Source organism: Melospiza melodia, chromosome 23 (assembly GCF_035770615.1).
Source record: "Melospiza melodia melodia isolate bMelMel2 chromosome 23, bMelMel2.pri, whole genome shotgun sequence".
Lineage (NCBI taxonomy): Eukaryota > Metazoa > Chordata > Aves > Passeriformes > Passerellidae > Melospiza > Melospiza melodia.
Window position 1 is genome coordinate 9,271,003 of NC_086216.1, and position 16,075 is coordinate 9,287,077.

General features: G+C 64.4%; 2 protein-coding genes across 8 annotated transcripts in view; both read right to left on the reverse strand.

Annotated features, from left to right (window-relative positions):
• Nucleotides 1-678: 678 nt before the first annotated feature.
• On the reverse strand, nt 679-10,253 carry SORBS3 (sorbin and SH3 domain containing 3). The gene is made up of 19 exons (XM_063175212.1): nt 10,202-10,253; nt 7,062-7,195; nt 6,874-6,979; nt 6,583-6,788; nt 6,449-6,512; nt 6,254-6,368; nt 6,092-6,176; nt 5,977-6,018; nt 5,788-5,874; nt 4,937-4,992; nt 3,766-3,881; nt 3,520-3,599; nt 3,388-3,434; nt 3,150-3,264; nt 2,947-3,072; nt 1,514-1,894; nt 1,362-1,444; nt 1,161-1,267; nt 679-1,074 (listed from the first exon to the last, which is right to left on the reverse strand). Exons 2-19 carry the CDS (start codon nt 7,158-7,160, stop codon nt 1,013-1,015), a joined length of 1,977 nt encoding a protein of 658 aa, XP_063031282.1. The 5' UTR covers nt 7,161-7,195; nt 10,202-10,253; the 3' UTR covers nt 679-1,012.
• Nucleotides 10,254-11,480: 1,227 nt separating this feature from the next.
• The window catches only part of PPP3CC (protein phosphatase 3 catalytic subunit gamma), a 63,731-nt gene continuing 59,136 nt past the window's right edge, over nt 11,481-16,075 (reverse strand). For 6 of the 7 annotated variants that reach the window (XM_063175400.1, XM_063175397.1, XM_063175395.1 and 3 more), the window contains one exon: nt 11,481-15,858. In XM_063175400.1, the coding sequence (XP_063031470.1) occupies nt 15,683-15,858 (176 nt within the window). In that variant the 3' untranslated portion in view covers nt 11,481-15,682. The remainder of the gene's footprint in view (nt 15,859-16,075) is intronic. The other variant, XR_010030421.1, reaches the window with a different exon arrangement.

Here is a 16,075-nt window from a genome sequence, read left to right on the forward strand (position 1 = left end):
TCCATTCCCTGCACCCCTTCTCCAGTCCCTGCACCCCTTCTCCACCTCCTGCTCCCCTTTTCCATCCCTGCACCCCTTCTCCAGTCCCTGCACCCCTTCTCCATCCCCGTCCCCAGCTCTCTCCGCGCTCCCTTCCTCGGTCCCCGCTCCCCACCTGTGTCCCCGCTGCCTCCGGGCTCCGTCCCCTCCGCACAGCGACGTCTTTGTGCCCGCCGTGTCTGGCGGTGCCGCCTGGCACCCGCGGGGCGAGCGGCGGGGACGGGCGATGCCAGGAGGCGCGGGCACCCGCGGACGCGAGGACTTGGCACTCGCGACGATCCGGCGACGCAGTGGGGACCTCCCCGCGCACCGGGACCCCCGAGGGACGGACGGACGGACGGACGGACGGACCCCCCCGCGCCCCCCGCGCACTCACCGGGGCGGCCGAGCCGGGCGGCCCCGCGGGGCTGCGGAGCCGAGCGCGGCCCCGGGACGGCGCCGCCTCCTCGGGAGGAGCCGGGCCGGGCTGCGGGCACGGCTCCCCCCCTTCCCCGACGGGGCGCACGGCGGCGCTGGGCCCGCCCCGGGCCCGCCCGTGGGCGTGGGGGGATCCCCGCGGCCCCACGCAGCGCCCCCGCCCCCGGCTCCGCTGGGACGCGTCCCGGAGCGGCTCCTCCCCAGTCCCGGCACTCCCAGAGCGGCGCTGAGCGGAGCTTTAATGACGGAAAAGAAGCGAAGGCGACTCCCGGACGCGGACCCGCACGGCGGGGCCCGGCCGTCATGGTCAGCCCCGGCACCGGGCAGAGCCCGGGGCGGTCCCGGGCCGGTGGCACCGGCAGCGGTGAGGAGGGGGCGCGTTAAGGCAGCGGGGCGGGGGAGACAGCCCGCGCTGGGGGATCCGTCCCTGTTAGAAGCAGCCCCATAGGGGCGGGAGGGAGCTGGAGGCGCTTCATCCCCGTGCGGGGACACGGCGGGGACACGGCGGGGACACGGCGGGACACGGGGAAGCCCCCGCGGTGCCCACGGCCGCGGGTCACACCGGCGCCACGTAATTCCCGGGGAAAGTGCCGAATTTCTGCGTCCTCCTGGACACTCCTGCGGGTACAAAGACGCGGAGAGGCGGTGAGCGGTGAGGGTGGCACCTCGTCCTCATCCCTGTCCCCGAGGAGGTCGCCACGCACCCACGAACCAGCCGTCGTCGCATTGCTGCATGACATCCACCCTGTCCCCTTCCAGCAGCTCCAGCTCGTCGGCGTTTTGGGGCCGGTACTGGTACAGGGCCCGGTACCTGCGACACAAACCATGGGCAGAGCCCACCCCACGCACACGGGCGGGACCCTCGTGGGGACCCCGCGCCCGGGGCCGCCCCTGGCTCTGCTTACGGAGTCCACCGGATCTCGGAGCCGTTGTGGGACGGGGCGGGCTCGGGCCGGGCGCTGCTTTGTGCCACCGCCGGGGTCGGGCGCTGCGGGGGGACACGGGGGTTCAGGGTGGCACCCGCAGCCCCAGCGGTGCCAGGGCGGGGGGCACTCACCTGCTCGGGGCTCCAGCCAGGACGCCGCGGCTCCGCAGGGTGTGGGGGGCTGGCAGAAGCCACCAAGGGGCTGGGGGTGCCAGCGTGGGGCAGCTTTGGGGACGGGGGGAAGGTGGCACCGACGCCGGGACCCCGCTTGGCTGCCCGGGGGGACCCCGCGGGAGCCTGGGGGCTGCGGGGGCCGGGCGAGCGCTGCAGGGCCGGGGACCGGGGGCTGGCGGGGCCGGGGGAGGCGGGGATGTCCTCGGCCGTGGTTTTGACCCGCGGCTCCTTCAGCACCTGCACGTAGGTGGCGGGGAAGATGCCCTGGCGGCTGGTGCCCGAGATGCGCCCCTCGTACCAGTTCTCGTTCACCCGGCGCACCAGGCAGATCCGCTCGCCCTGCGGCGGGAGCAGAGGGAGGGTTAGCGCGGGGTGGCACGGGATGAGCGGCCCGGGATGGCACAGAACGGCCCGGGATGGCCCAGCACAGAGAGGCACAGATTGGCCCGGGATGGCAGAGCACAGAATGGCACAGAATGGCACAGCATGGCCAGGGATGGCCCAGCACAGAGAGGCACGGAATGGCCCAGGATGAACGACCCGGGATGGCACAGAACAGAAAGGCACAGAATGGCCCAGGATGGCACAGCACAGAATGGCACAGAATGGGACAGAATGGCCCGGGGTGGCCCGGAATGGCCCAGCACTGAGAGGCACAGATTGGCCCAGGATGGCAGAGCACAGAGAGGCATGGAATGGCCCGGGATGAACAACCCGGGATGGCACAGCATGGCCCGGGATGGCACAGAATGGAATGGCACAGCACGGCCCAGGATGAACGGCCCGGGATGGCACAGCACAGAGAGGCACAGAATGGCCCAGGATGGCACAGCACAGAATGGCACAGAATGGCCCGGGGTGGCAGAGCACAGAGAGGCATGGAATGGCCTTGGATGAACGGCCCGGGATGGCACAGCATGGAGAGGCACAGATTGGCCTGGGATGGCACAGCAGAGAGGCACAGAACAGCCCGGGATGGCACAGCACAGAGAGGCACAGATTGGTACGGGATGGCCCAGAACGGCACAGGATGGCAGAGCACGGAGAGGCACGGAACGGCCCGGGATGGCAACGGAACAGAGAGGCACAGATTGGTACAGGATGGCACAGAACAGCCCGGGATGGCACAGCACAGAGAGACACAGATTGGTACGGGATGGCCCAGAACGGCACAGGATGGCAGAGCACAGAGAGGCACAGAACAGCCCGGGACGGCCCGGGATGGCCCAGCACGGAGAGGCACAGAACAGCCTGGGATGGCACAGAACAGCCCGGCATGGCCCAGCACGGAACGGCCTGGGACAGCCCGGGATGGCCCAGCACAGAGAGGCACAGAACAGCACGGAATGGCCTGGGACAGCCCGGGACGGCCCAGCACGGAGCCGCGGTACCTTGCGGAAGGAGAGCTCCACGTGCACATCCCCTCGGAAGTTGTAGAGCGCCAGCGCCTCGCCGTATTCCAGCACCTGCAGCGTGGGAGCCTTGATGGGCTTGGGCACCTCGGTGGGCGGCAGGATCTGGGGGGCACACGCGGGTGAGGGGCAGCGCCGGCGCTTTCCCCCGGCCCCGCTGCCCCCGCACGGCCCGCGCCCACCTCCACGTAGTTGGAGGGGAAGATGCCCACGCGGCCGTGGTGCTCCCCCTCCAGCCAGTTCCTGTCCACCTCCTTGTGGATGTAGACGATGTCGCCCTTCTGCAGCGTCAGCTCCCTGCAAGGGACGCCGTCACCCCTGCCCGCGGGCACGGACCTGCCCTCGGCTCGGCTGGCAGTGCCAGGGCTCCCCCGGTCCCATCTGTCACCGAGGGACCCCAGGGGTGACCCCGGCGCTTACTTGGGAGACTCAGCCTGGAAGTTGAACTTGAGGCGAGCAGCTTTCATCTGCGGAGGGACAGGAGGGGTTACAGGGGACACCGCCAGTCCCGCCACCCCAAATCCCCCCTGGCACGGGACAGCCCGGCCTCACCTTCTTCTCCTCCCTCCTGACGGCCTCCACGGGCTCCCCCAGGTCCGACAGGCTGGGCAGGGTCCCTGGCCTGAGGGTGTCTGTGAAGAGCGGGGTGTGGGGGTCTCAGGGAGGCTCGGGAGGGCTCAAGGGGGGCTCAGGAGGGATCAGAGGGGGCTCAGGAGGGATCAAAGGGGGCTCAAGGGGGGCTCAGGAGGGATCAAAGGGGGCTCAGGAGGGATCAAAGGGGGCTCAAAGGGGTCTCACCTCTGCCAGGGCTCCGGTCACTGGCCAGCCCCAGCCCAGCCCGCTCCATGCTGGGGGTGGCAGCTGAGTGCTGGGTGCCAGGGGGGCTCCACAGCCGCTGGGGTGACAGGGGGCTCCTGAGGGGTGACAGTGGCTCAGGGCAGGGCCGTGAACCCTCCCTGCTCTGGCCCTGCTGCCCCTGGGGAGTGGCAGGACCCCTGTGTCCCACAGAGCAGGACATCGGGGTCCTGTGCATTGCATGCACCAGGACATCAGGGACCCTCAGGGCCCCTTTATCCCATGGACCCCTGGATCCACAGACCGGGAATTTGGGGTCCACCAGGATCCCTGAATTCCATCAGCCAGGATATTGGGATCCCCCAGCACCAGGAGCCCGGGATCCCGCAGCCCAAAACCACGGGGTACCCTAATGGAAGAACACTGGGGTCCCCCAGAACCGGGACCCCCGCTCTGCTCTCTGCGCCGCTCCCGGGGCTCCTCCCGGGGCAGCCAAGCGGGACCGGTCCGAAGTTTTCCGGCAGCGCGGCCCCGCTGCGGCCGAGCAGGAAGCGCCGGGGAGGGCTAATGAATAACCGCGCTCCGGGGGGCGCTGAAAGAGCCCAAATGCGCCCCCCAAAGCCGGAGGAGGGGCTGGGGAGGGGGAGAACCCCCGCCCTGTGCGCCCCTGGGGGTTACGGTGGGTCCTACAAGCGGAGGCACTCGTTGGTTTGTTGGTTTGTTTGTTGGATTGTTTGTTTGTTGGTTTGTTGGTTTGTTTTGCTGGCGGGGCACAGAGGGGTCTGTGAGGACACCCCGGCGTGCCCACCCCATCCCGGTGTGCCCACCCCACCCCACCCCACCCCGGGGTGCTCCGGCACAGCTGCCCCCTCCCCGTGCCCGTAGGGGACACAGCGGTGGGAATTGGGAACCCGAGCGCCGTCACCTCCCCTGGGACGGAGCCAAAGGCCGGGACGCGGCGTTCCCTGCTCGGGGCCGGGGGAAAGGCTGAGCCCCGCTCCGGCCCCGTCCCACCCTGCGGGCAGCCGGCCCGGCGCCGCTCCCACCCGTGCGGGGATCCCGGGGGGGTTCCGGGGGGCTCCCACCCCGCGGGGACAGCCCGAGCGCCACCCCCGGAGCGGGGTCCCGTCCCTCGCCCCCTCGGTTTGGGGCTGGGAGCGGCCGCGGAACTCACCGAGCAGCCGGGGAGGCCGGAGCGGGGGAGCGAGCGGTGGGAGCAGCGGCCGGGCTCTGCCGGGAGGAGCGGGAGGGGGTGGGAGAGAAAAATTAATCATCCAGGAGGCCGAGTCTCGGCGGGAAGCGAAGGAGTCCAGCTCGGCTGCGCCAATAAAGCGCCGGACGGACGGACGGACGGGCGGGCTGGGTCCTAAAGCCCCACAGCCGCGGCTCCGAGGGCTGCCGAGCAGCCGTGCGTGCGGCCAGATGTGCGCGGAGCCAGATGTGCATGCAGCTCCGTGCAGGCACCCAGATGTGCAGGGCTCCAGCCGCGCACTCGTCCATCCATCCATCCAGTTGTGCCCACATCCAGTTGTGCCCACATCCATCCATTCATCCATCCAGTTGTGCAGGCATCCAGCCGTGCAGGCACCCAGATGTGCAGGGCTCCAGTGCACTCATCCATCCATCCATCCATCCATCCATCCATCCATCCATCCATCCATCCATCCATCCATCCATCCATCCAGTTGTGCCCACATCCAGTTGTGCTCACATCCAGTTGTGCCCACATCCATCCGTTCATCCATCCAGTTGTTCCCCCATCCAGTTGTGCTCACATCCAGCCACACATGCGCCCAGATGTGCATGCACCCATCCGAGCATTAATCCAGATGTGCATCCCACCACGTGCATGCCCAAGCCTTGCACAAAGCCAGCCCACAGCTGGATGTGCCCACAGCCGGATGTGCCCACAGCTGGATGTGCCCACAGCTGGATGTGTCCACAGCTGGATGTGCCCACAGCCGGATGTGCCCACACCTGGGTGCCCTGGGGTGCCCAAGGGGCAGCAGGAGGGCCCGGGGGTACCTGGCGGGGTGCCCGGCGCGTCTCCATGTCCCTCATGTCCTTGTCCAGCTCCTCGCTGAGCTGCTCCAGCTCCTGCTCCAGCAGCACCTGCACGGGCAATTCGGGGCTGTGGCGGCCAGGCTGGCACTGCCCGCGGGCACCGGGACCCGCTGCCACCCCCAGCACCCCCTGCCACCCCCAGCTCCTCACCTCGATGGACTGAGCCCGCTTCGGCCGCGCTGCTGCCGGGCTCTGAAAGGGCAGGGGCCGCTCAGGGGTGTGCCCACCTCGGGCCCACCCCTCACCCTGTGCCAGCCCTGCCTACCTGCTCCCGCGGACAGAACTCCCCTGGTTCGTAGTCAAAAATGCTGCCCGGCTCGGCGGTGGCACCGGTGCCGCCCCAGCGGGTCCTGTGGAGGACGGGGGGGTTCAGCCAGCGCAGCCCCCACTCCCGCCGTGGGCACCCCCGTCCCTGTGCCAGGCTCACCAGTCCGTCCCGTTGGGCATCCCGGGGGGCTCAGCCGGGGCCGAGCCCCTCCTGCGCGGCTTGGGGGGCGATGGAGGCGCCGTGGTGGGGCAGGAATGGGTGTCCCAGTCGGGCTCTGGGGACGGGGAGGTGAGCGGGGGCCGGGCCGTGCCCGCCCCGTGCCCGCTCCGTGCCCACCCGCGCAGCCGGGCTCACCTGGCAGCTTGCGGTGGATCTGCCGGAACATGCTGCGGTACCAGTCCCGGGGGCTGTCCACGCTCTGGGGGGACACGGTGGGGTGGTGAGGGGGTGACAGCGGGGTGGCACCCCCGCCCTGCGCCCCCACTCACCGAGCGAGATGCCAGGGGCATCCCCGTCTCGTCCACGGGCCCGATGCCATCGTACTTCACCCAGCGCCGCTCCCGCCGCTTGCTGTCCTTGGTCCAGGTCGCCGACCAGCCCGGGGCGGCCCTGGGGCTGGGGCTGGGCTGGGCGGGCACCTGGGTACTGGGGGCTTTGGGCTCCTTGGCTGGCCAGGTCTGGTACCACTCATTCACTGCAGGCGAGGTGGGCACGGCTCAGGTGGGCACGGCCCGGGGGATGTCCCCAGGTGTCCCCGGGATGCTCGGGGCTCTCTGTACCTGAGCTCTTGGGAGCTCCCGGGCTGTTCTGGACGGTGCCGCGGCTCTCCGGCTCGTGGAAGTGGAAGTTGAGGGTGTTGGAGCCGCGGTGGCGGATGATGGGCACCTGTGGCACACGGAGGGGCTGGCACAAAGCATCGGGGGGTGCCGCCCCCCCGGATCCCCCAGCATGTGCCAGCCCCACTCACCCTGTGCTGCGGGGACACCTGTGGGGCGGGGAGGAGGCGGGGAACGTCCTCCACCCGCAGGGCCGGGCTGGGGTCGGGGGGCAGGAGCCGGCCCGCCATGGCCGGGGGGCGCGGGATGGTGCCCGGGGGATGCCCTGTGGGAAAAGCAGCTGTGGTGCTCATGGCGTCCCTGTTCTCTGGGCATTGCCAGGCTTTGGCGGAGAGACGGGGGCTCGGAGGAGCCGCAGCCGCACCGCTGGGAGCGTCCCCTGTTATTCCGAGGCACGGGTGGTGCCAACCGCGGTGGCAGCGTCCCCAGCTCAGCGAAGGGGCTGCTCCTGTTCAGAACCAGCCCTGGCACGGTGCCCGCCTCATTCTCCATGCCAATCCAGACCCCCGCCCCTCGGCCTGCCCCGGCTGGGCAGGGGTGGATCAGCCCGGAGCGGCTCGGGGGGCGATGGCAGCGCCGCGTTCCCATCCCGTGCCCGGTCCCGGGGCGCTGCCCTCCCGCCCGGGCACGTGGCGGCAGCAGCGTCGCCCGCCCGGGAGCGCTGCCAGCGCCGGGAACACGACAGGGCAGAAATATTTCCCCGCCCTGCAGCGCAAACAGAAAGGGAGAGGGGACGGAGGAACGGGGAGCCGGGAACGCGCGGCCGGGCTGTGACTCACCAGGAACGGACCGGGGGGCGGCTGGGGGGGACGGGACCCCCGGAGCCCCTCCCGACACCCCAGGGATGGCTCCGGGGCCTTCGGGGGACACCCGTGATTGGGCTCCGTCCCCACCCCGTCACCGTGCCAGACCCCGCCTCAAACGGGGCGTCCTGGGGGCTCCCCGGCGCCCTCTGTGTGTGTGGGACCCCCAATGGGGACCCCCCGTTTCCCGCACCGCTGGAGGCTCGGCAGCCCCGAGGTTGTAATTAACGTTAATCACCCCCGTGGGGAAACTGAGGACCCGGGGCACACAAAGTGGGATGCAGGCTCCCGACCCCCAGGGCACCCCAAAAACCTCCGCGCCATTCCCAGCGCAGCCCCCCACGGGGCTCGGCCCCTTCCTTGTCCTTTCCCCCCAGAGCTGTCCCCTTGGGCCCCCCCAGCCTGCTCTTACCTCCTGTGCGGTGCCCCCCGAGAAGCTCCGGGCTTTTGGGGAGCCCCGGGGCGAGCGGGCCGGAGCTGCGAGCGGCACGGAGGGAAAAGCCACGGCACGAACTCGGCCGGGAGAAGGAGCGGGGGGGCCCTCAGCTCGTGGAACTGCAGGAGAGCCCCCCAAGAGCATCCCCCGGGAGGGTCGGGAGGCACCGGCTCCGTCCCGGCCGCCGCTGGGTCCCCGTGTGCCCCGGCCCCCCCCCGGGGTGCGCTGCCCCCCCAGCTCTGGAGCGGGGCCGGCCCATTCAGAGTTTCCAGTGACATTTCCAGGGATGGGATCCAGGGAATGGGGCCAAGAGGCTGAACTCATCCCACGCCCCGCGCACGCGTTCCCGCGCACCCGGCGCCGCTTACGAAACGGGGCGAGCCCGGCGCCGCCGCCCCCCGGCGCGATGGAGACGAGGACTCGGGGGGGTTTGGGGAAAGGACGGGGAGGGAATTCCGGGGGGAGGTCGGGACTGAGGGGAGGAGCGGGGTCTGTGCTCCTGAGCGCCTCGGAGAGCCGGCATGGGGCACGGGGAGAGCAGAGACCGCATCCCCACTGCCGGCCGCTGTCCCACGGTGACCCTCCATCCCTCCATCCCTCCATCCCCTCCGTTTCTCCATCCCCTGCATCCCCTCCATCCCTCCGTTTCTCCATCTCTCCATCTCCTTCATCCCTCCATCCCTTCAATCTCTCCATCCCCCAGGGATTTGGGCGCCGGGGACCCCCATGTGAGCCCCCCGTGTCCCACCTCATCCCCTCCAGCGTCACCGCTTCCCCACCGATGGAGAAGGGGATTTCGGGGGATTTTTGGCAGAGGGTGAGGAGGGAAATGCTGAGAGGTGAGGGCCGAAGTGGGGAGTGGGATCTGTGCTCCTGGGAGTGGGATCTGTGCTCCTGGGAATGGGATCTGTGCTCCTGAGAGTGGGATCTGTGCTCCTGGAATGGGATCTGTGCTCCTGGAGTGGGATCTGTGCTCCAGGGAATGCGATCTGTGCTCCTGGGAATGGGATCTGTGCTCCTGGGAGTGGGATCTGTGCTCCTGGAATGGGATCTGTGCTCCTGGAATGGGATCTGTGCTCTTGGGAGTGGGATCTGTGCTCCTGGAGTGGGATCTGTGCTCCTGGAGTGGGATCTGTGCTCCTGGAATGGGATCTGTGCTCCTGGGAGTGGGATCTGTGCTCCTGGGAGTGGGATCTGTGCTCCTGGGAGTGGGATCGGTGCTCCTGGAATGGGATCTGTGCTCCTGGGAGTGGGATCTGTGCTCCTGGAATGGGATCTGTGCTCCTGGAATGGGATCTGTGCTCCTGGAATGCGATCTGTGCTCCCGTGCCCACCCAAGCCCTGCTGTGGGGCACAGTCCGAGCAGAGCCCCCATCCCCACTGCACCATCCCCTCCATCCGCCGGTCCCTGAGGAATCCAGGCAGGGTCCCCCCCCGGAACACCCCCGTGCCCCGCTCTGTGGGTGCCCCGTGTCCCCCCGCACCCCCCACTCACCCGCCGGCCGCTTCCTGCTCCCCTAAAGTGCTGACACCCCCAAAACGGGGCTGCCCCAGCCCTTCCTCATCCCGTGAGCTCCCACGTGAGCTCCAAGGGCGATGGTGGCTTCGCTGCCACCCCTCGGTCCCCACCAGGTCACCGCCCCCTGCTGCTGGGGACCATGGCAGGAGCCCCGGCGGGCTGCGATCCTGCGCCCGGGGACACAGGGGACACAGGGGACACAGGGGACAGGGTGTACTCCCCCGCCCCAATGCCTGGCAATGAGGCAGCTCCTTGCTGCCCGCTGGGGACACCGAGGCGAGGACCAGGAGCTGATCCCGCTGGCAAATCCCGGGGTGCCGAGGGCAGGGATGGCAGCAGGGCCAGGGGTGGGGGGAGGTTAAACCCAGCGAGAGGGGACCCCGAGCCCATCCCTGCTGCCAAGGGGTGACAAATCCCCTCCAGCCCACCCAGGGACACCTCTCGATGTCGCAGCGATGCCAGGAGCAGCCCCCTCACCCCAACCCCCCTGGGGGTGCCCAAATCCCCGCTCACCTCCCGCTCCCGTGCCCGGCCGGGAGCCTCCAGCGCCGGCCCTGCCTCGGTCCCTCCCTCCCCGCGGCTCCCAGCACCAGCCTCCGCTCACAGATAAATATTTAACGCGCAGCCCGGGCCGGGATTAACAAAGGGCGAGTGTTTCCTGTTTGCTCAGCGGCGATGCCAGCCGGGAACGCGCGGCCGGGCCCGGGGATGCTCCCAGGGATGCTGCCCTGGGCAGGGATGTGCCCGGAGCCCCCCGGTGCCCAGCGCGGGGTCTGCCAGCGGCTTGGGGGCTCCCCGGTTTGGGTGGGAACACCCAGGAAAAGGGTGGGAGAGCCGGAGCGTCCTGGCCAGGGCGGGCCCTGGATGCATCCGGAGCGGGAATGTTGCGGGGAGGAGCAGGTGGGAAACGGGAGCACGTGGTGAGCTGAGCCCGAAGGAATTCCTGATTGGGATCACGGCCTGGAGTCCTCCAGAGCTCATCCTGAATATTCTGCTGATACTGGGGAAGAGGGGATGGATCCCAGGTGTGGAGGCAGAGTGGGAGCCACAGCAGCTCCCAGGGAATGATGCAGGAGGGGATCCCTGAGCAGGATGTGTGGAACTCTGGGGTTGGATCCACTAGGTGCTGAGTGTGGGGTCTGCCAGCGGTGCCAGGGCTTGGGGGCTCCCCGGTTTGGGTGGGAACACCCAGGAAAAGGGTGGGAGAGCCACAGCATCCTGGCTGGGGCGGGCCCTGGATGCATCCGGAGCGGGAATGTTGCGGGGAGGAGCAGGTGGGAAACGGGAGCACGTGGTGAGCTGAGCTCGAGGTGGCGCTGAATTCCCAAAGGAATTGGGATGATTGATTGGGCTCCAGAGTTTATCCTGAATATTCTGCTGGCCCTGGGAAGACGGGATGGATCCCAGGTGTGGAGGCAGAGTGGGAGCTACAGCAGCTTCCAGGGAATGATGCAGGAGGGGATCCCTGAGCAGGACCCGTGGAACTTTGGGGACCCACCCAGATCCCGAGCCCAGGGCTGCTCCCTGAGTCCTCGCTGTGGAGGGAACACCCCCAGAAGGGACAAGGAAGGAGCTGGGGTGGAACAAGAGCTGGCACATCCCGTCCTGCCCCTGCTGGCACCGCGTTATTTACCCAGGGAAGGACGAGGAGCAGGAGCTGAGAGCTCTCCACACCTCCAAATTCCTGTGCTGGGAGATGCCCTGGAGAGCCTCTAAAACCCCCCAAATCCTCATTTCTGGCAGCAATGAACGCCCCTCAGCCACCCAAAAAATCACAGTGGAGCACAGTGACTGTGTCAATTTTTAACTTTTTTTTTCTTTTTTTTTTCCTCCTTAAAGATGACTCCGATTTACATCGAGACAGTTCTAACAAATTCATTCCTTGTTTCACAAAAAAAAAAAAAAAGAAGAAATTATATTAAATAATTTCTGCCAATAAATAACATTTTCACCATTTTTTTTCTCCTTTCAACAGAACTAAAAAAAAAAAAAAAAAAAAAAAGCAGGAAATAAAAATAAAAATTAAAAAGGAGGCAGTCTCCAGGCAACGGGCGTATGATCCTTCAGCATCGAGAACCCTAAAATCACCATCACTGCACCCCTGGAGGGCTTCAGGTCCTCCCTGGCCGAGGTTTGGTGGGATCTGCATCCCTGCCAGCTCCCCTGGCCAGGTGGGATCCGTGCCAGAGGCAGCCAGAGGGGTTCTCCCAATCCCAAAAAAAGAAAATTAAGCTTGAACTCAACCCACCACCCGCCCCATTGCCGACTCCCCTCCTTGGACATGCACCTTGCTAGAACATGCAAAAAAACCCAGGCTGCGGGGAGGTGGGGGCGTTCCCTGGATTTGGGGGCTCCCTCGGGCCGGGGGGGTCCCCTCAATCCCGGATGTCCAAGCTCCAGGTGGCAGCCGGGGAGGGGAAGGGACGGGCGGGAGCTCGGAGAGGAGGGGTCAGAGACAAGCCCAGCCCCGAGGCGCTGGATTTGGGATTTGGGGGGAAAAGGAGGAAAAGGGGGAGTTTGGGGGCGTTTCTGGATTGGTTTTTTTTTTGTTTTTTTTTTTTGGTTTGCCGTGGTGGGGATCGGGGCAGGGAATTCTGCTCCCAAGTCGTCCCCAAAAGAGGGGAGGGGGGATCTTGGCTGGGGGCGGTGGCAGGGGCAGCCCGGCATGGAGAGGGGGCGTTAATTAATTGAGGGGGTAATTAGCACCCAGAGCCCCATCGCTGCTCCTCACCCCCTCGGGAAGTGCTTCAAAGGGAACAGGGGAGCTGGCAGTGTGACAGCCACACGTGTGGGGGCCACAGGGACATAGGGACAACACCCAGGTGGCCCTTGGCCACCATCTCCAGGGTGGCACAGTGCAGCTCTAGGGATAAGGGGGGATAAAAATTCCACCCCTTGGCCACGTTCTCCAGGGCCAGGACAATGAAGATCCAGCCCTTTTCCAGAGCTGGGACACTGGGAAGCTGCAGTTCCACCAGCCCCAAGCATCATCAGGGGGTTGGATCTGAGCGCCCAAACCACGAAGCACAAAGTCCAAAAAGATTGTGAGGAGGAGGAATTGGTGATGCCAGAGCAGGAGAAGAGGGTGGGGGGGACAAACTGTCCAGCAAAGCAAATCCCCCTGTGTGATGGGCAGGGCCCTGCTGACCCCCCCCACGGTGGGAACAGGGGGGGGTGCCAGGCTCGGGGTCCCGCAATTCCCATCCCAAATATCCCGACTAAAACCTGGCTGGCTTGGGTGAGATCCCAGCCTGGGTCAGCACAACACGCCCGAACATGCACGGGCAGCCCTGGGCACCACACACGGGCTCACCGCTCACAGGAGGCCCTGAAAGGACAAAGAAATACTCACAGACAAAAGGCAATTTGGCCCCACTCCTCGGACTGGGGGGAGAGAAGCTCGCTGCAAACATCTCGCAAAGCGGTGGGCGTGGAAAATAAAAAGGGATCAAAGGGAAAAAAAATAAAGAAAAAACAAACCAAAAAAAGAAAAAGAAACAAAAAAAAAAAAAAAAAAAAAGAGGGGAAAGTGGAGGCATGTGACTGAAAAGTGTGGAAACCCAGCGGTCTGCTCACAGAATCCTAAAGAGCCCCGTGGGATTATGTGACGTCTGATGCTAAGACAATTTGAAAGCTTCCTGGGAAGTTGCTGTTTTTCCTCTGGCGCTGGAACTGCCGAGGGAAGACGGCAACAAGCAGGGAAAGCCTTGGCAAAGATCCCCTGGAGAGGCTCAGCCCTGCCTGCAGAGAGCTCGGGAGAAGGGGGACGGGGAAAGATGGAGAGGGGAGTGCTCCAGGAGCTGCTGCCTCAGCTGCAGGCAATGGGCACGGCTGGGAAGGGAAGGGACCAATGGGAATCCCATAAAACACATGGGAATCCCAAAAAAACACATGGGAACTGAGCAATGGGAACCCCAGAAAAACCTTCACAGCTCACAGGGAACTGACCAATGGGAATCCCATAAAACACATGGGAATCCCATAAAACACATGGGAATTGAGCAATGGGAACCCCAGAACACACATGGGAACTGAGCAATGGGAATCCCATAAAACACACGGGAACTGACCAACAGGAATCCCATAAAAACCTTCACAGCTCACAGGGAACTGACCAATGGGAATCCCATAATACACATTGGGAACTGAGCAATGGGAATCCCATAATACACCTGGGAACTGAGCAATGGGAATCCCATAATACACCTGGGAATTGACAAATGGGAATCCCATAAAACACATGTGAATCCCATAAAACACATGGGAATTGACAAATGGGAATCCCGTAATACACATGGGAACTGAGCAATGGGAATCCCATAAAACACAGGGGAACTCACCAACTGGAACCCTACAAAATCTTTCACAGCTCATGTGGGAAGTCACCAGCAAGAATCCCACAAAATCCTGCACAGCTCACAGGGAAGTGACCAACTGGAATCCCATAAAAGCCTTCACAGCTCACAGGGAAGTCATCAATGAGAATCCCATAAAACCCTTCACAGCTCACAGGGAAGTGACCAAAGGGAATCCCAAAAAACCCTGCACAGCTCATGTGGGAAGTGACCAACAGGAACCCCACAAAACCCTGCACAGCTCTCACTGGAAGAGACCAACAGGAATCCCACAAAACCCTTCCCCAGCACTCCCAGTGTAAGTGAAGAATGCTCAGAGTGACAGAATGCTCAGCTCCCGCTCCAAAATCCCTCACCCCACACCCAGGGCTGTCCCCTGGGAACCCCCAGGATCCCTGTCCAGAACTCCCTGCCAAAATTCCTGCCACATCCACTCGGGTTCTGCCTTCCAAGCCCTCCCTGCTCCCCCAGTCCAGGGGCTGTCCTGTCACCAGCACCCAGCCACATCTCCCAGAACCAGCAGTGCCCAAATCTTATCTCAAACTTTTATCAGCCATCCCCTGCTCCAGCTGCTGGGAAAGGCAGAGCTGCCCATGGCTCCTCTGGAACAGCCAAGGGTGGGTGACGCCCAAAGCCACACACCCTGGGGGGGCAGGGGGGTGACACTGGGGTGACCACCCTGTCCCCAACACCCCAAACTGCTCAGCAAGGGCTGACTGCAGAGAGGGGAGCAGGGAATGTGCCATGGGCTGGGCAGCTGTGCTGGTGGGGGAATGGGGGAGCTGAAGCTTGCAGGGTGTAAATCACCCCCCTTTTCCTTTAAAACTTTGCCCTGCAGCTTTCCCAGGGATCATCAGACAGCAGAGATAATTCCTCTGCTCTGAATCAGAGGGATTCCCAAGAGAATTCTGCTGCACAAACTGACTGCTCCAAGAGGAAGAGCCACAACAAGGGGCAGCACTTCCCCCACCTTCTCCCGATTTTCCTTTGGGATAAAGTTGAAATCCTGAAGGAAAAGGTGCTGTGATTGGTGTTAACAACCCTGGAGCTGCCCCTGGCTGTCACCTTGGAAAAGAGGGATGGATCCCAGCAATCTGCCTTCCAGGGAATTGGTTGCTAAAGCAGCAGCTGCAGGTAGGCAAGAGGTGGAAAAAAAGAACAGGAAAAATCTGGGGAAGAAAACAGGTGTGTAAAGGAAAACCAACCCAACCGTATCCTGAAGGGAAGGACCTGCTGTGGAAAGCTCAGGCTAAGTCCAAATTGTGCCAAAGCCAACGACCCAAGTTGCCTGGTTTGACTGATTTTTGATTTTTAATCCAACACCCCCCAGCAGAGGTTTGGCCTCTCGGGGAGGGCAGCTGGACAGCACAACACTCCCGGGATGCTCTAGCAGTTGGATTGGTTTCTAACTCAAAAAAAAAAAAAAAAAAAAAAAGAAAAAAAAAAAAAAGACATTTTCATATATATTGAACATAAATTAAAAAAAAAAAAAAAAATTACAAAATGGTCGCTTTCTCACAGAACGGATGCGGACTGGATTTATGGACGTGCCTCCAGGTGAAGCCGGTTTTCTCCCCCTGCCCCCACCCCACCCCGCTAATAAATAAATAAAATTCATGACGTTTTGGATCCTCTGGCGTTACTGGGGTTTCTTGCCCGTGCCGTTCTTGTCCGCAGAGTTCGAGGTTACCAAGTTCACGGGGCCGTCCGCGTGCAGCGAATCCTTGCGCGGCGGCATGCGCTCGTTGATGCGGTCCAGCCCCCGCGCCTCCTCGAAGCTGCGGATCTTGTGCTGCGGGGAGAAGCCGCGGATGGCTGCGGGAGGGAAGGGAGCACAGGGAGGAGAGGTGTCAGCATCAGGATGGAATGAACCCCAGAGGAACCCTCCAGCACACGCCAGACACCAACGGGGACAGGTGGAGGGGACAGAAAGCACCGGGCTGGGTTTGGGGATTCTTTGGGGGAGGTTTGGGAGGTGCCAGCGCGTGTTCGGGAGCAGCTGGAGGCAAGGTTGAGGAGGTGCTCTGCTTCC